General features: G+C 44.5%; 1 protein-coding gene across 4 annotated transcripts in view; it reads left to right on the plus strand.

Annotated features, from left to right (window-relative positions):
- The first annotated feature begins 12,875 nt into the window (after positions 1-12,875).
- The window catches only part of PLEKHM1 (pleckstrin homology and RUN domain containing M1), a 38,832-nt gene continuing 25,343 nt past the window's right edge, over positions 12,876-26,364 (plus strand). For 2 of the 4 annotated variants that reach the window (XM_056547887.1, XM_056547890.1), the window contains exons 1-3: positions 12,905-12,993; positions 13,338-13,417; positions 20,030-20,274. In XM_056547887.1, the coding sequence (XP_056403862.1) occupies positions 13,370-13,417; positions 20,030-20,274 (293 nt within the window). In that variant the 5' untranslated portion in view covers positions 12,905-12,993; positions 13,338-13,369. Of the gene's footprint in view, positions 12,994-13,096; positions 13,122-13,337; positions 13,418-20,029; positions 20,275-26,364 lie in introns of those variants that run through there. The other 2 variants (XM_056547888.1, XM_056547889.1) reach the window with 2 other exon arrangements.

Genomic DNA, 26,364 nt, shown 5'->3' on the forward strand with positions numbered 1-26,364 from the left:
TAACATATTTACTCTCCTGTCGGGAGCAGCTGGCAACTTCCTCCCCCTCCTCCTCCTCCTTTTCCTTATCAGGAGCTGGGAGGGGGGGAGGGGGGCGGCTCCTCTTCGGCCACCACCTCCATATTTTCCCCCACTTCAGGTGGTGGTGATGAAGCAGGTGACCAATGGGAGGGAAGTGGAGCTCCTGTAATCATACAATGTTGAAAATGTAGACAAACAACTTAGAAGTCATAACCAATGCAAATTAACCCTTTAATAACCGGGCCATTTTCCACCTTTCTGACCAGGCCACTTTTAGCAAATTGGACATGGGTCACTTCATAAGGTAGTAACTATAAAACACTTTTACTTATCCTAGCCATTGTGAGATTGTTTGCTTGTCAAATACTGTATTTCAGGACAGTGGGAAAATTCAGTTACAAAATTTGTTACACCTTACACACCTTACATCACAAAAGGTGTACTAAGTAATCATTTGTAAAGGGATGAAATACTTATTTTCATAACTGTATATATACATTACATTTGTTTCTCTCGCCAACACTCTGTAATGTAAGCATTGTAGCTGAGCATGTCTTGTCCCTGATCATAATGATCAGATCGAGGTTCCTCCTCTTCAGATCTGACCACTTTTTGATGATGGACAATGGGGTGTGGCTCCTTTTATATTTGGTGGTGAACTCATCCTTAACGCCATCCACAATGACATGTTTGTCAGTCTGTGAGCGGGTTTGGTCGTAACCCCTTTGCAAAAAGCGCTACAGGATGAAGATGCAAGTATATTAATTATCCCAATCTAAAAGTATTTGTTGTGATATTACAGCACTATGTCTGTGGCATGTACGTATGGACAGCATAGAAATATTTCTCACATTCACATTGCACATCCATTTTCCTGCCTCACACTATATACCCCTCACACACACAGTCTATAGATTATAGTTGGTGTTCTGTTGGTCTGGACTCAGGAGAAGCTTTATTTGTCAGACCGCCAGTATTTGCTGGTTCATTAGATAGGTAAATCTTTGCTCAGCTGGACAATATCCGATTGCTCAGACCCCCCACACATACAATCTCAATACAATCTGATCTTATAATGGTAATATTTCCCCTTAAAGTCTAATATCTACTTAAAACTTGTTGTAAAAGTTGCATCTATTGCAAAATCATTTTCACATGCCGATTTTTTGCATGCGTTTTTGCATTGCATGATCAACAGTTTTTCCTCCTTGGTAAATTTGCTCCCCACCATGTTTGCTCAGTCACAGGAAAAACTTTGAAGGAAACTTCGCATAGAGTAGAGAAATAAGTTGCAGAATTTTCCCATAGAAAAAAAAAGGGCGTGAATATTGTGAATATGCGGTTTTCGCAAATATAGGACGAATATTCGCCCATATATTCACAAAATATCGTAAATTCGAATATGGCCTATGCCGCTCATCACTATTTGTTAATGGTGTTTTATCTCCCTACTTTCATTTGTTTCCTTTAACTATTGAACTACTGGCTCAACATATACACCAACACCATCACTGCTGCGGGATCATTAAAGGTATAAGGGAGAATAGAGAAGGCCTGTATGAGGAAAATATGGTACTGTTTATGTCATCCCCTGCTACTTCTCTGCCATTGGCTATCTTTATCATAGACCATTTCAGAGATTTTTCAGGACTCCCTATTAGGTTGGGGAAGTAGGTCTTAATACTCCTTTGTTCCACACAATGGGTTGATATGACTTGTGGCTTGAAAATATTATCAACCTTCAAATATCTGGGGATATACATCAATAGGGATTTTACATTGGATTACCAATTTGAAGAATACATTTGTGGGCAACTCTATCCTCAGCAGTTTCTGGGAACATGAAAGAAGTGAAAATGATAATCTTGCCAAAGTATCTAAATATGCTTGAACATACCTCCCTGTTGATACCACATTAACTCTTGAATGTAAGTGCATACCCGGCTCTTGCCTAGGGTACCAAAAGATCAAAACCTAGACTAGCGATTCTACAATGGCCTAAGTCTCTTAGCGGCTTGTCTTTGCCCAATTTCTTTATTATTTGGAGGGTAAGCTTAGGTATCTACTGTCATAGGTGGAGGAAGATATTTACCTAAACAGGGAGCATCATCTGGCCTACCATCATGGTCTTTGACAATTGTGGCTGGTGTCCCAAGCGTGGTCAGCAGCCAAATTTTTTTTTACACAGTATCATGTTGGATATACCCTTGGTACACTTTTCTGCAGCCCTTGACCCTGAATTTTGGATTAAACATGGGAGGGGCCTGTGCCACACTTTGCATGTGCCACAACTTGCATACTTCTTTTTGTACTGAACCAGGTTCAAAATTGTTGGGTGGGGATGCCCCTCTTTTTAATACAGTGGTTCTCAACTGTACCCCCAAACAGTGAAAGTATGTCCGCGGCTATCCCTTGCGTGTAAGTTTGCACGGAACTTACGCATGAGGGGTATTTGTGAGCAAAATAAGTCATAAAAGCACTTAATTTCATAATGGTGTGTTCTTAACTTTTTAATGCGATACTTAATCCTCTTGTGTCATTATTCCCCCCTCCATCTTAATCCCCTTGTGCCATTATTCTCCCCTCCCTCTGATCCCCTTTTGGCATTATCCGATTATGACAAAAGGGAATCAGAGAGAGGGGAGAATAATGGCACAAGGGGATTAAGATGGGGGAGGGGGATAATTATTACCCCCCTCTCTGATCCCCTTTTGCCATTACCCCCCCCTCTCCATTTTAATCTGTCTTTGATATTATCCCCCCCCCCCTCCATCTTAATCCCCTTGTGCCATTATTCCTCTCCTCCGATCCCCCTGGGCCAATATATGAGATACATACAATAAAACCCTCCCATACTGCGTTGTTACACTTAGTTTAATATGCTTACCGGGCTTGTGTCTATCCCGTTTGGTGGGAGTCGGAGGGCCGCACTGGTGGGTGATGTTCTTCTGTGTTGTGCCGAAACCTCCGCACAACGTCAGGGATGTCACACGTCAGGTCCGGCAGCCACTGCAGCTCATGTAAAGTGGCCACGGTCGTAGGTATATATATATAGTGAGCTGCAGCAGCATCCAATCTCCGCTCTGCGCTGACAAATACTGGCCAATGCATGGCTGGTATTTGTCAGTGAATTGCCGAATTCCCGCATAACCCTTGGCGTACCCCTGGTTAAGAACCCCTGTTCTAATACACAAGTTAGCAATTAATCTGTGTTACGTTGTTCTTTTCAAGAATTATGTCTGATTTTCAACATGTGATTGGCTGTACATAGAATGAGAATGTGTCTTTATCTGTATTCCATACTAAAAATCCCATACAGGATTTTTACCTGGTAATGTCGCGCACCTAGACCCTGGATTTTTTCCAGGAGCGCGACCTGACCGAGCTATACCGTTCTACCAAGCACAGTTGTTCTAACCTTACTATTCAGGAACAGTCAGTTCTTTGAGATATTTGGGATATGCCAGATCTTATAATACGCCAGGCGCACAAAGGGAGGTGCTGTGGTGTTGCTTGATGCAGGCCTTTATAGACAAATTAATTCGGAATTGCTTTCTGATACTCATACTTACATATCTAGCAACCTTTGTTCTATTTTTTTTTTTTAAAGAATTGCAGAATCTTGTGGATCTTGGGGAGTCAGAGTTTTTTTACCAAACAGCAGGCGGAGTACATTGTGGTAGAACATCCCGTTACTGCTATTTTTCATTCCCTCCCCATGATCCAAAAGAATGTGTCTCCCAGGGTTAGGCCTATTGTGGCTGGAATAGGTTCCTTAAACAAGAACCTTTCCGCATGGGTTGACAACCTCCTCCAACCATTGATTTCTCAAGTACCAGGGTACATTCAAGATACTAAACATATTTGAACGCCCTTGAGGATATCCAATGGGATAATCGATCCTCTTGGATAACAGTGGATGTCACCTCGCTTTACTCGGTCATGCCTCATATTCTAGTTAAAGTAGCGTTGAGTTAGTTTCTTTCTGTTTACTCACAATACCCCGCTGTTCTGCAGGAATACATGATTTTAGTTATTGAATATTTACTTACCAACATTTTTTTTTTATATTTCACAATCAGTTCTTCCTGCAGACCACCGGGGCATCCATGGAAGCTCGTTGATTATTTGGGGGGCAGATGCAGAGGAGGTTAAACCCTTGCTGTTTTCTTAACTCTAATGCCTGCAACCTAAAATGTAAATAATAGAAAAAGACATCACTGATCAACAGTAGCACACCAAACTATAGTTAATTGTCAATTTTATTAGTATAAACCAATAAAGAAGACAGGGGTTGAACACCCCTGAGGAAGTTGCCATTTTCTAGGCAGCGGAACGCGTTGGGTTCCCGGTGACCCCGTCCTCCTGTATTTTTACTTACCTTGACTCCAGTCTGGGACGCTCGTTTCTAACATGGCACTTTAGGATGTGCAAGTATTAGGTCTTTCTTTTGCCTCTTGTTTTGCTATTATGATAGTGATTGATCACTACACTTTACCACTTTACTTGTAGGCATTTATAGTATATTTGTATGATCCTTTGCACTTTGTGGATTGCCTTTTTGCACAGACATTTATGATTGTCTACATACTATGTATAGTTCTATATTCTTTATACATTAGTAGACCGAGCTTTCATTGGTGTGGCTATTTTCTATATTTGAGGACAGGTGTCAGTTTAGGTGAGGGGGTTCATGGCGCCTCCCCTAGGTTGTGTACTGGCTTTAGTAAGCCAGATTTTTAAATGGTTTTAATTAAACTTTTTTGTCATTTATTGATGAATTCCTGTGTGTGTAATTTGTCTGTCTTCTTTATTGATTTATACTAATAAAATTGACAATTTACTATCGTTTGGTGTGCTACTGTTGATCAGTGATGTATTTTTCTATTATTTCAATTGCCTTCTTTCTCATCACTGAGTAGCACCCTATATTATTAGGTTGAGCCCCCTCATTCCTTTTTTTCTTGTCTGCAACCTAAAATTCACTATTTTACAGCATATGTCTTTTTTGGATCTTGACCTCACTGGAGTTTTCTACACAACTTACCGCAAAAACACTGCTGTAAATGCTGCATCACATGCCACCTTGTATCATCCCCTCCATGAAATAAAAAACTTACCAATAGGAGAGGCTATTAGGGCAAGACAACCCTGTACTACATTGCAAGTTTTTTCTCAAGAAATGGATAATCTTTCAGTCCGACAGCATCATATGGGGTTATCCTCAGTGGTCGTTGGATCGTGCCAAAGGAATAGCTTTATCTAAAAATAGAAGTGTCCTATTGAGGTCTGGTCGTAGAACTACCACTGAGAGCTATACCCAGTTGACCGAGCCTGTTATTTTTTTTTCACTAATTACAGTTTCCAATTTTCTGAGATTTGTTGCATTGTAAATAAATATATGTCTATCATTTCATCTGTTCCTCAGTATAATAGGGTTATGGTTGATGTCTATAAATGTGTTGCGAAACAGGCTCCTACCTTAGCCTAGATTGTTTCTCCTTGCCTACTTGGCTCAGACACTTTGGATATTACAAATGTGGACATGGCCGTTGTGCTTGTTGCAGGATCCCCTTCTGCCTCTTTCACATTGTACGGGACAGTTGATACATACAAAATCAAACAGTACATCAACTGTAATAGCACACATGTAATATATATATTAGGGATCGACCAATTATCGGTTTGGACGATATTATTGGCCGATATTCACGATGTTTTAAGTTATCGGTACTGGCATCTAACCTTGCCGATAATGTGTCCAGCGTGTGAGCCCCCGATACCATGTCCTGTGCAGCCCCGCTCCCCCGGTACCTGCTGCTGTGCGCCCCCGATACCATGTCCTGTGCAGCCCCGCTCCCCCGGTACCTGCTGCTGTGCGGCCCCGATACCATGTCCTGTGCAGCCCCGCTCCCCCGGTACCTGCTGCTGTGCGCCCCCGATACCATGTCCTGTGCAGCCCCGCTCACCCGATACCTGCTGCTGTGCGGCCCCGCTCCCCGCTCAACCGATACCTGCTGCTGTGCGGCCCCGCTCACCCGATACCTGCTGCTGTGCGGCCCTGCTCCGCTGTCCCGTTCTCCTGATCGCATCATGGCGTCCTATGGAGGAGCATGTAACATACACGTCACTCTGCTTCCTCCGTAGCGTTACGCTGGGCGCAGGGGAGGAGGAGTGATATGTGTGTCACATGCTCCTCCATAGGACGCCATGATGCGATCGGGAGAATGGTACAGCGGAGCGGCAACACCCGCAGGTGAGCTGTCTACAAGAGGAGAGGGGCCTGCTGTCTATAAGGGGGGGCCTGCTGTCTATAAGGGGGGGGGGCTGCTGTCTACAAGGGGATGGGGCCTGCTGTCTACAAGGGGGGAATATCGTAAGTTATCGGCTATCGGCCTGAAAGTTCACAGGTTATTGGTATCGGCTCTAAAAAATCAATATCGGTCGATCCCTAATATATATATATATATATATATATATATATATATATATATACACTGTCGTGTAGGGTGTGCAGAGTGCAGCATGTGGGTTGCACTACTAATCCCTTAAAGACCCGAATCAGAAAACATCTCTTTGACATTCCCAATTTTAATTCAAGAAATGTCTCTGCTATATCATTTCACTGTGCGGAGCATCATGCGGGCAACTTCTCTTCTATAAATTTGATTGCTATTGAATTATCTTACCAGTCCGTGGGGTAATTTTAAACAAAAACCTCTCAATAGAGTTTTGGAATATCAGGCTGGCCACCCAAATACTGCAGGGTCTGAATAAACGGTAAGATGTGATCTTGTATTACGCAGCTCTTTATATGGTGGTTTCCTCTTTTTCTTTTCTCCCCCCCCTCCCTTTTTTGTCTATGATGCAGTATGAATGGCAGCTCTGTAGGGCATATATGGAGACCCATTTGTGCTCCATTATTAGCCAACATTATCAATCTTTATTTTTCAACTAACATTTTTTTTTCCATTAATTCATTAGAAGCATACATGTCTTGCCATATGTGTTAATATTAAGATACCTCCTATATCTCCAGTTTAAATATTTTACTTTGGAACTACTTATTTTTGTACATTTTGGTACATTTGGTTGTATTGGCTGATATTAGTAGTATACTTTTAATATTGACAATTATATTGGTCTCTTTTTTTTCTTTATTGCATAGTGTGAACATGTATCTATCTATCTATCTATCTATATATATATATATTGTTTGTGTATACTTGTGACAGGTGTGTACAGAGTTAACATTTACATGCTCTGGCTCAAACCTGCGCAGGTTACATGTTTTCCCTACATAAGGAAGCTCATTTTATCTGTAGGTATGTACGATAAAGGGTGCAATAAAACGCACCTGAAACTACACTCTTGTATCCTGATACTGGCTTTTAAGCAATAAAGATTGGTTTTGCACGAGTTCTGCGCTGGACATTTCTGTCTTAGTTTAAGTTTGTGCCACCTTGCACAGTCCAGGTCGCGGAGAGACTGGAGGGTTGAGCTGGAATACTTCTTGTTCTCTTCTAAATCTGTACCGTATGCCTTGTTACTATGGGCAAAATTAAAAGGATTATTACTACCTGCGGAATATGGTGATTCTCTACTTTGACCGATGATGAATGGATGGAGTCATGGTCTTCCCTTCTATATGGCTCACTGGCGGTTAATAACAAGCTTACCCAGCTTTGTATTATTCCACCAGAATTATCTTACACCTGTGAGGCTATATAGGATGGAACAATACCTATGGAATGCCATAGGTGTAGGGCCCCATGCTCAGACTCCTGGCACATGCTGTGTAACAATGGACCCATTATCAATTGACTATTCTAACAGAGTCTATTTTTATGGCCCTAAAAGCCATAACCATTCGATGAATGGATCCATGGTTGCATACCATAACTAATTGTAAAGCTCTTTTTAATGTTATATCTTAGAGTATGAGGATCTTCATGCCATTCTAATGAATTATACTATCAGATACAGTAGATATCTGGGAATGAGGCATGTTCTGGTTACAGCATCTGCTTTGTGCTCATCTCCTGCTTATGTACTCTGGAGTTTACTTTTTTCTCTGTGTGGACTTTTATGCCTACTTTGCTGCACCTGGAGTCCATAGTGTGTGATATATTGCTTGGAATTAACAGACCCTTTTTGCTATAATAGATACTATTTTATTACCATTCTACTGTTATGTCGTAATGTTTTGTGCATATTCTCACTGATGTTATTGCTTCTTTATACCCTGTACTGTAGAATTCACCACTTGCTGTAGTTTCATGAGAAGTTGCATCTAGTGTAGTTAGATAACATTCACCAAGGTCCAAGCAAGTTTTAGAATACCTTCAAAGTACAGTCTCCTGGACAGTACAGAATATTAGTATAGAAAGCTCCTAAACTCTGTGACTGGTCAGTATAAAAGGCTCCTATACTTGGTCACGAGTCAGAATAGAAGGCTTCTATACTCAGTCATCAGTTGGTATACAAGGCTCCTATACTTGGTCTACTTGGTCACCAGTCAGTATAGAAGGCTCCTATACTTGGTTTTAGGTCAGTTATAGAAGATTTATATACTCGGTCACCAATCAGTATAGAAGGTGCCTAAACTCGCTCTCCAGTCTGTATAGAAGGTCCCTATACTTGGTCTCCAGTCAGTATGGAAGGCTCCTATACTGTTACCGATTGGTATACAAGGCTCCTATACTTGGTCACCAGTCAGTATAGAAGGCTCCTATACTCGGTTACAGGTCAGTTATAAAAGATTTCTATACTGGGTCACCGGTCAGTATAGGTCAATATAGAAGGCTTCAATACTTGGTTACCGTTCGATATAGAAAGCTCCTAAACTCGGTCTTCGTTCAGTTTAGAAGGCTCCTAGGCTTGGTAACAGGTCAGTATAGAAGATTTATATACCCAGTCACTGTCCAGTATAGAAGGTGCCTATCCATGGTCACCTGTCAGTATAGAAGGCTCTTATACTCGGTCTCCAGTCAGTATAGAAGGCTCCAATACTCTGTCACCGGCCGGTATAGACGGCTCCTATACTTGGTCTTCCTTTAGTATAGAAGGCTCCTATATTCGATCACCAGTTGATATAAAAGGCTCCTATACTCGGTAACAGGCGAGTATAGAAGATTTATATACCCAGTCACAGGTCAGTATAGAAGGCTCCTAGACTTGATCACCGATCAGTATAGAAGGCTCCTATACTCTGTCACCGGTTGGTATACAAGGCTCCTATACTTGGTCACCAGTCAGTATAGATGGCTCCTATACTCAGTTACAGGTCAGTTATAGAAGATTCATATACTCGGTCACCGGTCAGTATAGAAGGTGCCTATACTCGGTCTCCAGTCAGTATGGAAGGCTCCTATACTTGGTTTCCAATCAGTATAGAAGGCTCCTATACTCTGTCACTGGTTGGTATACAAGGCTCCTATACTCGATTACTGGTCAGTATAGAAGGCTTCTATACTCGATCATCGGTCAGTATAGAAGGCCCCTATAATCGACCACCGTTCAGTATAGAAGGCTTCTATGCTCTGTCACCGGCCAGTATAGAAGGCTCCTATACTTGGTCTCACTTTAGAATAGAAGGCTCCTATACTCTGTCACCAGTTTGTATAGAAGGTTCCCATACTCAGTAACAGGTCAGTATAAAAGATTTATATACCCAATCACTGGTCAGTATAGAAGAATCCTTTCCTCGTTCACCGGTAGGGAAACAAGGCTCTTATACTTGGACACCAGTCATTATAGAAGGCTCGTATACTCGGTTACAGGTCAGTTATAAATTTATATACTCGGTCACTGGTCAGTATAGAAGGTGCCTATATTCTGTCTCCAGTCAGTAAAGAAGGCTCCTATACTCAGTCACCAGCTGGTATAGAAGGCTCCTATACTTGGTAACAGGTCAGTATAGAAGATTTATATACACCAGCCAGTATAGAAGGTGCCTATACATGGTCACCGGTCAGTATAGAATGCTCCTATACTCGGTCTCCAGTTAGTATAGATGGCTCCAATACTTGGTCACCGGCCGGTATAGAAGGCTCATATACTCGTCTCTGGTCAGTATAGAAGGCTCCTATACTCTGTCTTTGTTCAAAATAAAAGGCTCTAAATACTCAGACACCAGTTGGTATAGAAGGCTCCTATACTTTGTAACAGGTCAGTATAAAAGATTTATATATCCAGTCACTGGTCGGTATAGAAGGTGCCCATACTTGGTCACCGGTCAGTATAGAAGGCTCCTATACTCTGTTACAGGTGGGTATAAAAGGCTCCTATATACGGTCAGTTTCGAAGATTCCTATACTCGGTCACAGGTCAGTATAGAAGGCTCCTATACTCGGTCAGTATAGAAGGCTCCTATACTCGGTCTCCAGTCAGTATAGAAGACTCCTATACTCGGTCTCTGGTCAGTATAGAAGGGTCCTATACTCTGTCTTCATTCAGAATAGAAGGCTCCTATACTCAGTCACCAGTTGGTATAGAAGGTTCCTATACTTGGTAACAGGTCAGTATAGAAGATTTATATACCCAGTCACCGGACAGTATAGAAGGTGCCACTACCTGGTCACCAGTCAGTATAGAAGGCTCCAATACTCGGTCAACGGACGGTATAGAAGGCTCCTATACTCGGTTACAGGTGGGTATAAAAGGCTCCCATATACAGTCAGTTTCGAAGATTAATATACTCGGTCACAGGTCAGTATAGAAGGCTCCTATACTCGATCAGTATATGAGGCTCCTATACTCAGTCTCCAGTCTGTATAGAAGGCGCCTATACTCAGTTACAGGTCAGTTATAGAAGATTTATATACTCAGTCTCCAGTCAGTATAGAAGGCGTCTATACTCTGTCTCCAATCAGTAAAGAAGGCTCCAATACTAGGTCACCATAGAAGGCTCCTATACTCAGTTACAGGTGGGTATAGAAGGCTCCTATACTCAGTTACAGGTGAGTCTAGAAGGCTCCTATACTGTCTCCACTCAGTGTAGAAGGGTCCTATACTCAGTCTCTGGTCAGTATAGAAGGCTCCTATACTCGGTCACAGGTCAGTATAGAAGGCTCCTATACTCAGTTACAGGTGGGTATAGAAGGCTCCTATACTCAGTTACAGGTGGGTATAGAAGGCTCCTATACTCTGTTACAGGTGAGTCTAGAAGGCTCCTATACTGTCTCCACTCAGTGTAGAAGGGTCCTATACTCAGTCTCTGGTCAGTATAGAAGGCTCCTATACTCGGTCACAGGTCAGTATAGAAGGCTCCTATACTAAGTTACAGGTGGGTATAGAAGGCTCCTATACTCGGTTACAGGTCAGTATACAAGGCTCCTATACTCGGTTAAAGGTCAGTATACAAGGCTTCTATACTCAGTCTCCAGTCAGTATAGAAGGCTCCTATATTCCATCACTATAGAAGATTCCTATACTCGGTCTCTGGTCAGTATAGAAGGCTCCTATACTCCGTCACCGCTCAGTATAGAAGGCTACTATATTTTGCCTCCAGTCAATTTACAAGGCTCCTATACTTTGTCACCAATCAGTATAGAAGGATCCTATATTTGGTCACCGGTCAGTATAGAAGGTTCCTATACTTAGTCACTGGTTGGTATAGAAGGCTCCTATACTTGGTCACCGGTCAGTATAGAAGGCTCCTATACTTAGTCACCGGTTGGTATAGAAGGCTCCTATACTTGGTCACCGGTTGGTATAGAAGGCTCCTATACTTGGTCACCGGTCAGTATAGAAGGCTCCTATACTTGGTCACCGGTTGGTATAGAAGGCTCCTATACTTAGTCACCGGTTGGTATAGAAGGCTCCTATACTTAGTCACCGGTTGGTATAGAAGGCTCCTATACTTAGTCACCGGTTGGTATAGAAGGCTCCTATATTTGGTCACCGGTCAGTATAGAAGGCTCCTATACTTAGTCACCGGTTGGTATAGAAGGCTCCTATACTTAGTCACCGGTCAGTATAGAAGGCTCCTATACTTGGTCACCGGTCAGTATAGAAGGCTCCTATACTTAGTCACCGGTTGGTATAGAAGGCTCCTATACTTAGTCACCGGTTGGTATAGAAGGCTCCTATATTTAGTCACCGGTTGGTATAGAAGGCTCCTATATTTGGTCACCGGTCAGTATAGAAGGCTCCTATACTTAGTCACCGGTTGGTATAGAAGGCTCCTATACTTGGTCACCTGTCAGTATAGAAGGCTCCTATACTTGGTCACCGGTTGGTATAGAAGGCTCCTATACTTGGTCACCGGTTGGTATAGAAGGCTCCTATACTTGGTCACCTGTCAGTACAGAAGGCTCCTATACTTGGTCACCGGTTGGTATGGAAGGCTCCTATACTTAGTCACCGGTTGGTATAGAAGGCTCCTATACTTGGTCACCGGTCAGTATAGAAGGCTCCTATACTTGGTCACCGGTCAGTATAGAAGGCTCCTATACTTGGTCACCGGTTGGTATAGAAGGCTTCTATACTTGGTCACCGGTTGGTATAGAAGGCTCCTATACTTAGTCACCGGTTGGTATAGAAGGCTCCTATACTTGGTCACCGGTCAGTATAGAAGGCTCCTATACTTGGTCACCGGTCAGTATAGAAGGCTCCTATACTTGGTCACCGGTTGGTATAGAAGGCTACTATACTCGGTCGGTATAGATCAGTATTTTCCAACCAGTGTGCCTCCACCTGTTGCAAAACTACAACTCCCAGCATGCCCGGAGAGCCGCTGAATGTTGTAATTGTGCAACAGCCGAAGGCACACAGGTTGGGAAACCCTGGAATACGTGACATCAGGAGCCTCGCTAGTCACGTGGCAACGTCTTCTTTTACACGTGATCTGGGAGTCCAATTCGATTCGATCATGTGACAAGAAGCCCCGCCTTCAACTTGTCATTGGTAACTATTCACGTGACCGGAAATTTGTTTTCTCCGTGGTCTGCTGCCTGAGTGGCCCTTCAGGTACAGATTGTGGGTCCCGATCTGCCTAATAGTTATTGGATCGGGAGTTTCGGGGTGTTGCTGGGGCTTGGACTTGTTTTGCTTGGTTCTGCGGGCGGTCACATATTTGAGGGCAGTAGGGGGCCTTGGTGTGTGCGGGTGTTTGGTGTTGATGTGTGTTGGGGGGGAGGGGGTGCAGGCAGTCGGGCTGTAGTCGGTCGGGTGTGTTGCTGTGTCGGGGGTTGGTTATGTGAACAGGTGGAGGTGGGTTAGTTGGTGATATTGGGGTGTTGTCTGTCAGGGGTGTATTGTCAAGGTCCTGTCTATTTGTCTTCTCATTCCCCATTGTCTTTTTCTCCTCACAGGACATGTGACTGGATTGTGTAGAAGAGTTGACATGAACTCCCCACAGGCCCCGCTCCCGGATCACAGAGATGTTAAGCAGGTATGGCAGGGGTCACCTGTTTAGGACTCTTTACTGAACCCCGGGGTAATACCTGCCAGGGCCGGCAAATAGGGAGTGGGGGTTGTTACCATGTGCTGGGTTGTGTGGACCCTTCATCATTCATGATAAATCCTCACGATGATCGGATGATATAATCTTCTTGTCGTCATTTTATATTACACAAAGTACATGGTTGTGGTGGCGGCCATTGGGCGGCCATCTTGTCCGTGTCAGGTGCAGAGGTTGGTTTTACAGCAGCTACAAGGACATAGGAAACCTTAGGTAGAAAATAGCCCATGGACTTCGAAAGAGAACATTGACAGCACCATGTGACACATAGGGAGTAGCTGAGCTGTCCTTGTCATCTATTGTCTTATATAGGAGAGTGTTGTGAGCATGCTTTGTGGTATGTACAGGGAGAAGGAATCTTGGCATGCCCATCAGCTGTTGTCCTGTGGAGTCTGTCTTACGGATAACAGATGATGATTGACCGTCTCATTAGCAATGCTTTTGAAGACGCAACCCTACAGTTTTTACTTGGTATTGGCTGTTTTAAAGGGGTTATCCAGGGAAAAAAACTTTTTTATTTATATTAACTGGCTCCAGAAAGTTAAACAGATTTGTAAATTTACTTCTATTAAGAAATCTTAATCCTTCCAATAATTATCAGCTGTTGAAGTTGAGTTGTTCTTTTCTGTCTGACAACAGTGCTCTCTGCTGACATCTCTGCTTGTCTCTGGAACTGCACAGAGTAGAAGAGGTTTGCTATGGGGATTTGCTTCTGAACTGGGCGGTTCCCGAGACAGGTGTCATCAGAGAGCACTTAGACAGAAAAGAACAACTCAACTTCAGCAGCTCAGAAGTACTGAAAGGATTAAGATTTTGTAATAGAAGTAATTTACAAATCTGTTTAACTTTCTGGAACCAGTTGATATGTATAAAAAAAGCTTTTTTTTTTTTTTTTCCTGGATAACCCCTTTAAATCGTACACCTCAGCCAATCCCCAACATGATCACTGACCCCAGACTTTCTGGAACTATTGTGGGAACATTCTTTTCGGAAAGGAGGTGGTGGTTAGCTGGACATCTTCACTGGGGTCAGATTTGTATCCTAAATGGAAAATGCCCCTAAAAGCCCTGCGATTGCCCATGTGCATTACGTAGAGCGCTGTTTCCCAACTGGTGTGCCTCCAGCTGTTGCAAAACTACAACTCCCAGCATGCCCGGACAGCCTTTGGCTGTCCGGGCATGCTGGGAATTGTATTTTTGCAACAGCTGGAGGCACCCTAGTTGGGAAACACTGATGATCGGAGGTAAAATCCTGGTTGACCGCGATTTTTCGTCCAGATTCCAAATCTGATCGAAATCGCGTCTGTTCTGATTTTTTAAAATTATTGATGTCTATGTCAATCGCTTTTTTTTTTTTTGTACGTATGCGCGGTAGACTTCAAAGCACATACACTTCAAATATATAAAACTTTATTGCCATTGGCATACATATTAATTTTAAAAACAGGATCAGATTTTTTTTGGTCAGAGCACTGAAGTGGGGCAGTACACAGCCATACACTGTATATGGCTGGAGGCTGGATGTCTGTGGGGGAACTATACTGCCAACCTAATGTGGGGGAACTATACTGCCAACCTAATGTGGGGGAACTATACTGCCAACCTAATGTGGGGGAACTATACTGCCAACCTAATGTGGGGGAACTATACTGCCAACCTAATGTGGGGGGATCTATACTGCCCACCTAATGTGGGGGGGATCTATACTGCCCGCCTAATGTGGGGGGATCTATACTGCCAGCCTAATGTGGGGGATCTATACTGCCAGCCTAATGTGGGGGGATCTATACTGCCAGCCTAATGTGGGGGGATCTATACTGCCAGCCTAATGTGGGGGGATCTATACTGCCAGCCTAATGTGGGGGGATCTATACTGCCAGCCTAATGTGGGGGGATCTATACTGCCAGCCTAATGTGGGGGGATCTATACTGCCAGCCTAATGTGGGGGGATCTATACTGCCAGCCTAATGTGGGGGGATCTATACTGCCAGCCTAATGTGGGGGGATCTATACTGCCAGCCTAATGTGGGGGGATCTATACTGCCAACCTAATGTGGGGGGAACTATACTGCCAACCTAATGTGGGGGGAACTATACTGCCAACCTAATGTGGGGGGATCTATACTGCCTACCTAATGTGGGGGAACTATACAGGTTATTGGTATCAGCTCTAAAAAATGAGTATCGGTCGATCCCTACTTTGTTCTGTTGTCCCCAAAAGCTTATATAAATTTACAGATTTAAAACTTTCTCTTGTGGCTGATAACAGAAACAATAGCACTGCCAACATATTCTTAATGTCTTTTACCTGTTAAGGACATGTACTCTCTTGTGTCCTGGTACTTAAGACCAAGGGTCTAACTGCTAATGAGTGGTGATCCTGCCGCTGCCGGTCATTTAACCTTTTAGAGGCCGTGATCAATGCCGATCTTGGCATCTAAAATAAAAGTGAAACTTGCCGGTAGCTCAGTGGAGCTCACCGAACCCCTGCGGCGTGTTTGCAGGGATTTAGTGAACTAAAATGGAGGAGGAGGGTCCATATTTGGTATCCTCACGTGCGTAATTGTCCAAACTAGTAAATTATAATTTTCATGATCCCGCAGTAGTAATCGTAAAAAAAAAAAAAAAAAAAAACACCAAAAATACAGATTTTTTATTACATCAAATATGAGAAAAGAAATATGAATAAAAAGCGATCAAAAAGTCCCATAAATAATGGTACTGATAAAAACAGATCACTGGACAAAAAATAAGCCCTCATACAGCCCTGTATACAGAATAAGTTAGTCAGAATAGAGTGATTTTAAACATGCTTTAAAAAAAAAAAAAAAAGAAAGCAGTACAATAGAAAAGCATACAACCATAGGTATCATTTTAATCGTCTTGACCCACAGAATTAAGAGGACGTCATTTTTTCCATTAAATGTACAGCCTGAAAACTCCCTCCAAAAGTTGCAAAATTTTGGTTTTCTTAACAATTTCCCTGCACGAATAACATTTTCTTTGGTTTTGCCATACATTTTATGGTGAAATGAAAGGTGTCATTACAAAGTGCAACCGGTCACATAAAAAACAAGCCCTCCTATGGGTCTGTGGATGGAAAAATCAAAAAGTTATGCCTCTAAGAAGGCGAGGAGGGAAATAAGAAAATGCTAAAATTTAATTGTGTCCTTAAAGGGGTACTCCGCCCCTGGCATCTTATCCCCTATCCAAAGGATAGGGGATAAGATGTTAGATCGCCGCGGTCCCGCTGCTGGGGACCTCGGAGATCGCTGCTGCAGCACCCCGCTATCATTACTGCGCAGAGCAAGTTTGCTCTGTGCGTAATGACGGGCGATACAGGGGTCGGAGCAGCGTGACGTCATGGCTCCGCCCTTCATGACATCACGGCCCGTCCCCTTAATGCAAGTCTATGGCAGGGGGCATGACGACCGCCACGCCCCCTCCCATAGACTTGTATTGACGGGGGCAGGCCTTGGCGTCACGAGGGGTGGAGCCGTGACATAACTATGCTCCGGCCCCTGTATTGCCCGTCATTACGTGCAGAGCTGCGCAGTAATGATAGCGGGGTGCTGCAGCAGCGATCCCCGGGATCCCCAGCATCGGGACCCCGGCGATCTGACATCTTATCCCCTATCCTTTGGATAGGGGATAACATGTCTAGGGGCGGAGTACCCCTTTAAAGGAGTACTATGGCGCTTATCATTATTAACCCTCCATGCCCGGGCTGCAAAATGAAACAAAATAAACTTTAGTGCACCTTACTACTAGAGATGAGAGAAGTTAGTGATTCTATTCATCACAAGCTTCTCAGCTCGGCGGTTGCTGACTTTAGCCTGCATACAATAGTTCAGCCTTCAGGTGCTCCAGTGGCTGGAGACTCTCTCCTAGGACTGTATCCACCTTTTCCAGCCCACCGGAGCACCTGGAAGCTGAACTAATTTATGCAGGATAAAGTCAGCAACCGCCGAGCCGAGAAGTTTGTGAAGGATCTAATCACTGTAATTTCTCTCATCTCTAGTTCCTACGTTCCCCCTCCCGTTGCGCCGATATCGGTGTCCTGTTCTCTGGTCCCTGTCTTCTTCCACTTCCTGCGGGTCGGTGAGTCACTCTGCCCTCAGCGTATCGCCAGCTGCAGCAATTAGGGATCGACAGTTTTTATTATCGGACGATATTCACGATTTTTGACATTATCGGCAATTACCTTATCGGCCGATATGCTGATAATGCATTGCCCCCCGTCCCGAGACCGACGCTGCCCCATCCCCGCTTTTATAATTACCTGTTCCTGGGGTCTGCGCTACTTCTGGCTCCTGCGGCGTCCTGCGCTATTGCTGTGCGCTACGCAATGACGAGTGACATCCTCAACGCGACGTCACAGTCAGTGCGCACAGTGACAGCTCAGGACGCCGCCGGAGCCAGAAGTAGCGCAGACCCCGGGAACAGGTAACTATAAAACCAGGGATGGGGGAGGCAATGGGGCAGCGGAGGCGGTGGTTGGACTAGGGAGGACCCCAGGACAGGCAGGGGGAGAGAAGCGGGTGGCGACGGCGGTCTCTGGCCCCGCAAAAGTTGCTGCAGTTCATTAGTTTAAAGCGCCCGCTTTGTCATTGATCTGCAGGGGGGGGGGGGGGGGTGTAATAGCCGATAACTTATACCGGAATATCGGCATAAGTTATCGGCCTCAAAGTTCACATATTATCGGTATCGGCCCTAAGAAAATCAATATCTGTCGATCCCTAGCAGCAATGTCCCGCTGCAGTCAGTGATACGCTGAGAGGAGCGGGACTCACCAACCCGCAGGAAGCAGAAGAAGACGGGGACCTGAGAAGAGGACACAGATATCAGCGCAACGGGGGCGGGGGAGGGGGAAAAGTAGGAAGGTGAGTTAAAGTTTGTTTTGCTAAATTTTGCAGCCCGGGCACGGAGGTTTAATAATAAAAAGCGCCATAGTACTCCTTTTTTAAGGGGTTAAAAGGAGAGGAGGAAAAAGAAATGAAAAAAGCAAAAATGGTCAGTGTCCTTAAGGGGTTAATGGTCCGTCTCTAGATGACAAGTGTACTCTTTTGCAGTTTCCACCTTTTTTAAGCAGCTCGAAGTCTCTGTGAATTTTTCAAGGATTGGGCTGATAAGAGAACACGGGTATAAAGGGTGTTCTTACGAAATCTCATGTGTATCGGTGTTGTTTTCCTTTATAATGACAAATAGTGCCCTACTATGGATGAAGATATGTCTAGACTAGAGATGAGGGAACTTACAGTAAATTCGGTTCGTCACGAACTTCTCGGCTCGGCAGTTGATGACTTATCCTGCATAAATTAGTTCAGCTTTCAGGTGCTCCGGTGGGCTGGAAAAGGTGGATACAGTCCTAGGAGACTCTTTCCTAGGAATGTATCCACCTTTTCCAGACCACCGGAGCACCTGAAGGCTGAACTAATTTATGCAGGAAAAGCCATCAACTGCCGAGCTGAGAAGTTCGTGACGAATCAAATTTACTGTAAGTTCGCTCATCTCTAGACCAGTGTTTCCCAACCGGGGTGTCTCCAGCTGTTGCAAAACTACAACTTCCAGCATGCCCGGACAGCCTTTGGCTGTCCGGGCATGCTGGGAGTTGTAGTTTTGCAACAGCTGGAGGCACCCCTGTTGGGAAAAAGTGGTCTAGTCAGCAAGGTACAAAGTTGTATGACACTGGGGATATGTCTCCTGCTGGTGTTTATGTGCTCGGCTGCTACAGTCCTGTTACTGTCCACGCTTTTTCTTTAAACAAGTAGGACCCCGATTAGCTTGTGGGGCTGGCCCCTAAGCAGTGTTATGATGCCAATAGCAGCACTTATAGATATAAATGGATTATCCCTAGGTTAGAAGAAGGAAGAACTGATTTCTTCCAAATACAGCACCAATCTTGTCCCCAGGTTGTGTGTGGTATTGCAGTAAGTGAATAAAGCCAAGTTGTAATACCACACACAACCTGAGGACAGGGGTGGCGCTGCTTTTCTATTCCTGGATAACTCCTTTTAACTATCGGCAACATAACCATTTAGGAGATAACAATTTCATGAGGTAGCGACCTGCAGGATCCTCCTGACCATGTGTAGATCGTAAGGGAGGGGGCAGATTAGCATACACAGTGGGGGGGTGCTGCTCTAAGGGAAGCCAACTAGCGAAGCAAGGAAGTAATGTATAAAGAGTTAAATAAAAACATGTATATGTGTGTTACCTCACATATAGCTGGTTAATATATTAAAACAAAAAAGTAGCAGCAGTGGCCCATAAGTTTCACCCAGTGATTCATGGGTTTTATTTGGCTTCCGGTTTTATTAATATTCATGTTTATGGGAGGCTTTCTACCCTGCGTTTCTCTGCCCCGACACTATATTAAAGGAGTTTCCTTTCGTTGTAATCTCGCTCCCTGATGAGGACTTGCTGGATTGTTTTGTAATGGAGATAGGGAGAAGGGGAATAAATCTCACCCCATATAAAGCAAATGTGTCTAGTGTTTAAAACCTGATGTTTTTCATGCAATGTCTTCTTCTAATGTGGCAGAATATAACGAAAAAGTTATCGTCCTCACTCCGCGCCCTTCAGATGCGCTACGTGACAACTGATGATGTCATCACCAGCGACGATGATGATGCCAACAGCTTGTGTGTGGCTCTGGAAGCCGTCTTTATCCATGGACTGAAAGTGAAATTTATCAGAACGCAGGCTGACAGAAGGAGGAACAAGGGGCGTCGCGTGCCCCTACCACAGCCAGCTTTTTGGCCTCTCCTGAAAGCGATCACTCACCGGTCAGTATATGATTGGGCAGCACCTTAACAATATACTAGTCTCTTCTCTGTATACTCTCCTGTCATTACTCCTACACTGGTCTCTTCTCTGTATACTCCCCTGTCATTACTCCTATACTGGTCTCTCCTCTGTATACTCTCCTGTCATTACTCCTATACTGGTCTCTCCTCTGTATACTCCCCTGTCATTACTCCTATACTGGTCTCTCCTCTGTATACTCCCCTGTCATTACTCCTATACTGGTCTCTTCTCTGTATACTCTCCTGTCATTACTCCTATACTGGTCTCTCCTCTGTATACTCCCCTGTCATTACTCCTATACTAGTCTCTTCTCTGTATACTCTCCTGTCATTACTCCTATACTGGTCTCTCCTCTGTATACTCCCCTGTCATTACTCCTATACTAGTCTCTTCTCTGTATACTCTCCTGTCATTACTCCTATACTGGTCTCTCCTCTGTATACTCCCCTGTCATTACTCCTATACTGGTCTCTCCTCTGTATACTCCCCTGTCATTACTCCTATACTGGTCTCTTCTCTGTATACTCCCCTGTCATTACTCCTATACTGGTCTCTCCTCTGTATACTCCCCTGTCATTACTCCTATACTGGTCTCTCCTCTGTATACTCCCCTGTCATTACTCCTACACTGGTCTCTTCTCTGTATACTCTCCTGTCATTACTCCTATACTGGTCTCTCCTGTCATTACTCCTATACTGGTCTCTCCTGTCATTACTCCTATACTGGTCTCCCCTCTCATTACTCCTATACTGGTCTCCCCTGTCATTACTCCTATACTGGTCTCTCCTCTGTATACTCCCCTGTCATTACTCCTATACTGGTCTCTCCTGTCATTACTCCTGTACTGGTCTCTCCTGTCATTACTCCTATACTGGTCTCTCCTGTCATTACTCCTATACTGGTCTCTCCTGTCATTACTCCTATACTGGTCTCCCCTGTCATTACTCCTATACTGGTCTCCCCTGTCATTACTCCTATACTGGTCTCTCCTGTCATTACTCCTATACTGGTCTCTCCTGTCATTACTCCTATACTGGTCTCTCCTGTCATTACTCCTATACTGGTCTCTCCTGTCATTACTCCTATACTGGTCTCTCCTGTCATTACTCCTATACTGGTCTCTCCTGTCATTACTCCTATACTGGTCTCTCCTGTCATTACTCCTATACTGGTCTCCCCTGTCATTACTCCTATACTGGTCTCCCCTGTCATTACTCCTATACTGGTCTCCCCTGTCATTACTCCTATACTGGTCTCCCCTGTCATTACTCCTATACTGGTCTCTCCTGTCATTACTCCTATACTGGTCTCTCCTGTCATTACTCCTATACTGGTCTCTCCTGTCATTACTCCTATACTGGTCTCTCCTGTCATTACTCCTATACTGGTCTCTCCTCTGTATACTCCCCTGTCATTACTCCTATACTGGTCTCTCCTCTGTATACTCCCCTGTCATTACTCCTATACTGGTCTCTCCTGTCATTACTCCTGTACTGGTCTCTCCTCTGTATACTCCCCTGTCATTACTCCTATACTGGTCTCTCCTGTCATTACTCCTGTACTGGACTCTCCTGTCATTACTCCTATACTGGTCTCTCCTGTCATTACTCCTATACTGGTCTCTCCTGTCATTACTCCTATACTGGTCTCCCCTGTCATTACTCCTATACTGGTCTCCCCTGTCATTACTCCTATACTGGTCTCTCCTCTGTATACTCCCCTGTCATTACTCCTATACTGGTCTCTCCTGTCATTACTCCTGTACTGGTCTCTCCTCTGTATACTCCCCTGTCATTACTCCTATACTGGTCTCTCCTGTCATTACTCCTGTACTGGACTCTCCTGTCATTACTCCTGTACTGGACTCTCCTGTCATTACTCCTGTACTGGACTCTCCTGTCATTACTCCTATACTGGTCTCTCCTGTCATTACTCCTATACTGGTCTCCCCTGTCATTACTCCTATACTGGTCTCCCCTGTCATTACTCCTATACTGGTCTCTCCTCTGTATACTCCCCTGTCATTACTCCTATACTGGTCTCTCCTGTCATTACTCCTGTACTGGACTCTCCTGTCATTACTCCTGTACTGGTCTCTCCTGTCATTACTCCTGTACTGGTCTCTCCTGTCATTACTCCTATACTGGTCTCCCCTGTCATTACTCCTATACTGGTCTCCCCTGTCATTACTCCTATACTGGTCTCTCCTCTGTATACTCCCCTGTCATTACTCCTATACTGGTCTCTTCTCTGTATACTCCCCTGTCATTACTCCTATACTGGTCTCTCCTCTGTATACTCCCCTGTCATTACTCCTATACTGGTCTCTCCTCTGTATACTCCCCTGTCATTACTCCTACACTGGTCTCTTCTCTGTATACTCTCCTGTCATTACTCCTATACTGGTCTCTCCTGTCATTACTCCTATACTGGTCTCTCCTGTCATTACTCCTATACTGGTCTCCCCTCTCATTACTCCTATACTGGTCTCCCCTGTCATTACTCCTATACTGGTCTCTCCTCTGTATACTCCCCTGTCATTACTCCTATACTGGTCTCTCCTGTCATTACTCCTGTACTGGTCTCTCCTGTCATTACTCCTATACTGGTCTCTCCTGTCATTACTCCTATACTGGTCTCTCCTGTCATTACTCCTATACTGGTCTCCCCTGTCATTACTCCTATACTGGTCTCCCCTGTCATTACTCCTATACTGGTCTCTCCTGTCATTACTCCTATACTGGTCTCTTCTCTGTATACTCTCCTGTCATTACTCCTATACTGGTCTCTCCTGTCATTACTCCTATACTGGTCTCTCCTGTCATTACTCCTATACTGGTCTCTCCTGTCATTACTCCTATACTGGTCTCTCCTGTCATTACTCCTATACTGGTCTCCCCTCTCATTACTCCTATACTGGTCTCCCCTGTCATTACTCCTATACTGGTCTCTCCTCTGTATACTCCCCTGTCATTACTCCTATACTGGTCTCTTCTCTGTATACTCTCCTGTCATTACTCCTATACTGGTCTCTCCTGTCATTACTCCTATACTGGTCTCTCCTGTCATTACTCCTATACTGGTCTCCCCTCTCATTACTCCTATACTGGTCTCCCCTGTCATTACTCCTATACTGGTCTCTCCTCTGTATACTCCCCTGTCATTACTCCTATACTGGTCTCTCCTGTCATTACTCCTGTACTGGTCTCTCCTGTCATTACTCCTATACTGGTCTCTCCTGTCATTACTCCTATACTGGTCTCTCCTGTCATTACTCCTATACTGGTCTCCCCTGTCATTACTCCTATACTGGTCTCCCCTGTCATTACTCCTATACTGGTCTCTCCTGTCATTACTCCTATACTGGTCTCTTCTCTGTATACTCTCCTGTCATTACTCCTATACTGGTCTCTCCTGTCATTACTCCTATACTGGTCTCTCCTGTCATTACTCCTATACTGGTCTCTCCTGTCATTACTCCTATACTGGTCTCTCCTGTCATTACTCCTATACTGGTCTCCCCTGTCATTACTCCTATACTGGTCTCTCCTGTCATTACTCCTATACTGGTCTCTCCTGTCATTACTCCTGTACTGGTCTCTCCTGTCATTACTCCTATACTGGTCTCTCCTGTCATTACTCCTATACTGGTCTCTCCTGTCATTACTCCTATACTGGTCTCCCCTGTCATTACTCCTATACTGGTCTCCCCTGTCATTACTCCTATACTGGTCTCCCCTGTCATTACTCCTATACTGGTCTCTCCTGTCATTACTCCTATACTGGTCTCTCCTGTCATTACTCCTATACTGGTCTCTCCTGTCATTACTCCTATACTGGTCTCTCCTGTCATTACTCCTATACTGGTCTCTCCTCTGTATACTCCCCTGTCATTACTCCTATACTGGTCTCTCCTCTGTATACTCCCCTGTCATTACTCCTATACTGGTCTCTCCTGTCATTACTCCTGTACTGGTCTCTCCTCTGTATACTCCCCTGTCATTACTCCTATACTGGTCTCTCCTGTCATTACTCCTGTACTGGACTCTCCTGTCATTACTCCTATACTGGTCTCCCCTGTCATTACTCCTATACTGGTCTCCCCTGTCATTACTCCTATACTGGTCTCTCCTCTGTATACTCCCCTGTCATTACTCCTATACTGGTCTCTCCTGTCATTACTCCTGTACTGGTCTCTCCTCTGTATACTCCCCTGTCATTACTCCTATACTGGTCTCTCCTCTGTATACTCCCCTGTCATTACTCCTATACTGGTCTCTCCTGTCATTACTCCTGTACTGGTCTCTCCTCTGTATACTCCCCTGTCATTACTCCTATACTGGTCTCTCCTGTCATTACTCCTGTACTGGACTCTCCTGTCATTACTCCTGTACTGGACTCTCCTGTCATTACTCCTGTACTGGACTCTCCTGTCATTACTCCTATACTGGTCTCTCCTGTCATTACTCCTATACTGGTCTCTCCTGTCATTACTCCTATACTGGTCTCCCCTGTCATTACTCCTATACTGGTCTCCCCTGTCATTACTCCTATACTGGTCTCTCCTCTGTATACTCCCCTGTCATTACTCCTATACTGGTCTCTCCTGTCATTACTCCTGTACTGGACTCTCCTGTCATTACTCCTGTACTGGTCTCTCCTGTCATTACTCCTGTACTGGTCTCTCCTGTCATTACTCCTATACTGGTCTCCCCTGTCATTACTCCTATACTGGTCTCCCCTGTCATTACTCCTATACTGGTCTCTCCTCTGTATACTCCCCTGTCATTACTCCTATACTGGTCTCTCCTGTCATTACTCCTGTACTGGTCTCTCCTCTGTATACTCCCCTGTCATTACTCCTATACTGGTCTCTCCTCTGTATACTCCCCTGTCATTACTCCTATACTGGTCTCTCCTGTCATTACTCCTGTACTGGTCTCTCCTCTGTATACTCCCCGGTCATTACTCCTATACTGGTCTCTCCTCTGTATACTCCCCTGTCATTACTCCTATACTGGTCTCTCCTCTGTATACTCCCCTGTCATTACTCCTATACTGGTCTCTCCTGTCATTACTCCTGTACTGGACTCTCCTGTCATTACTCCTATACTGGTCTCTCCTGTCATTACTCCTATACTGGTCTCTCCTGTCATTACTCCTATACTGGTCTCTCCTGTCATTACTCCTATACTGGTCTCCCCTGTCATTACTCCTATACTGGTCTCCCCTGTCATTACTCCTATACTGGTCTCTCCTCTGTATACTCCCCTGTCATTACTCCTATACTGGTCTCTCCTCTGTATACTCCCCTGTCATTACTCCTATACTGGTCTCTCCTGTCATTACTCCTGTACTGGTCTCTCCTCTGTATACTCCCCTGTCATTACTCCTATACTGGTCTCTCCTGTCATTACTCCTGTACTGGACTCTCCTGTCATTACTCCTGTACTGGACTCTCCTGTCATTACTCCTATACTGGTCTCTCCTGTCATTACTCCTATACTGGTCTCCCCTGTCATTACTCCTATACTGGTCTCCCATGTCATTACTCCTATACTGGTCTCTCCTGTCATTACTCCTATACTGGTCTCTCCTGTCATTACTCCTGTACTGGACTCTCCTGTCATTACTCCTGTACTGGTCTCTCCTGTCATTACTCCTGTACTGGTCTCTCCTGTCATTACTCCTGTACTGGTCTCTCCTGTCATTACTCCTGTACTGGTCTCCCCTGTCATTACTCCTATACTGGTCTCTCCTGTCATTACTCCTATACTGGTCTCCCCTGTCATTACTCCTATACTGGTCTCTCCTGTCATTACTCCTATACTGGTCTCTCCTGCCATTATTCCTATACTGGTCTCTCCTGCCATTATTCCTATACTGGTCTCTCCTGCCATTATTCCTATACTGGTCTCTCCTGCCATTACTCCTATACTGGTCTCTCCTGCCATTACTCCTATACTGGTCTCTCCTGTCATTACTCCTATACTGGTCTCTCCTGTCATTACTCCTATACTGGTCTCTCCTGTCATTACTCCTATACTGGTCTCTCCTGTCATTACTC

Source organism: Hyla sarda, chromosome 12 (genome assembly GCF_029499605.1).
Source record: "Hyla sarda isolate aHylSar1 chromosome 12, aHylSar1.hap1, whole genome shotgun sequence".
NCBI classification, from domain to species: domain Eukaryota; kingdom Metazoa; phylum Chordata; class Amphibia; order Anura; family Hylidae; genus Hyla; species Hyla sarda.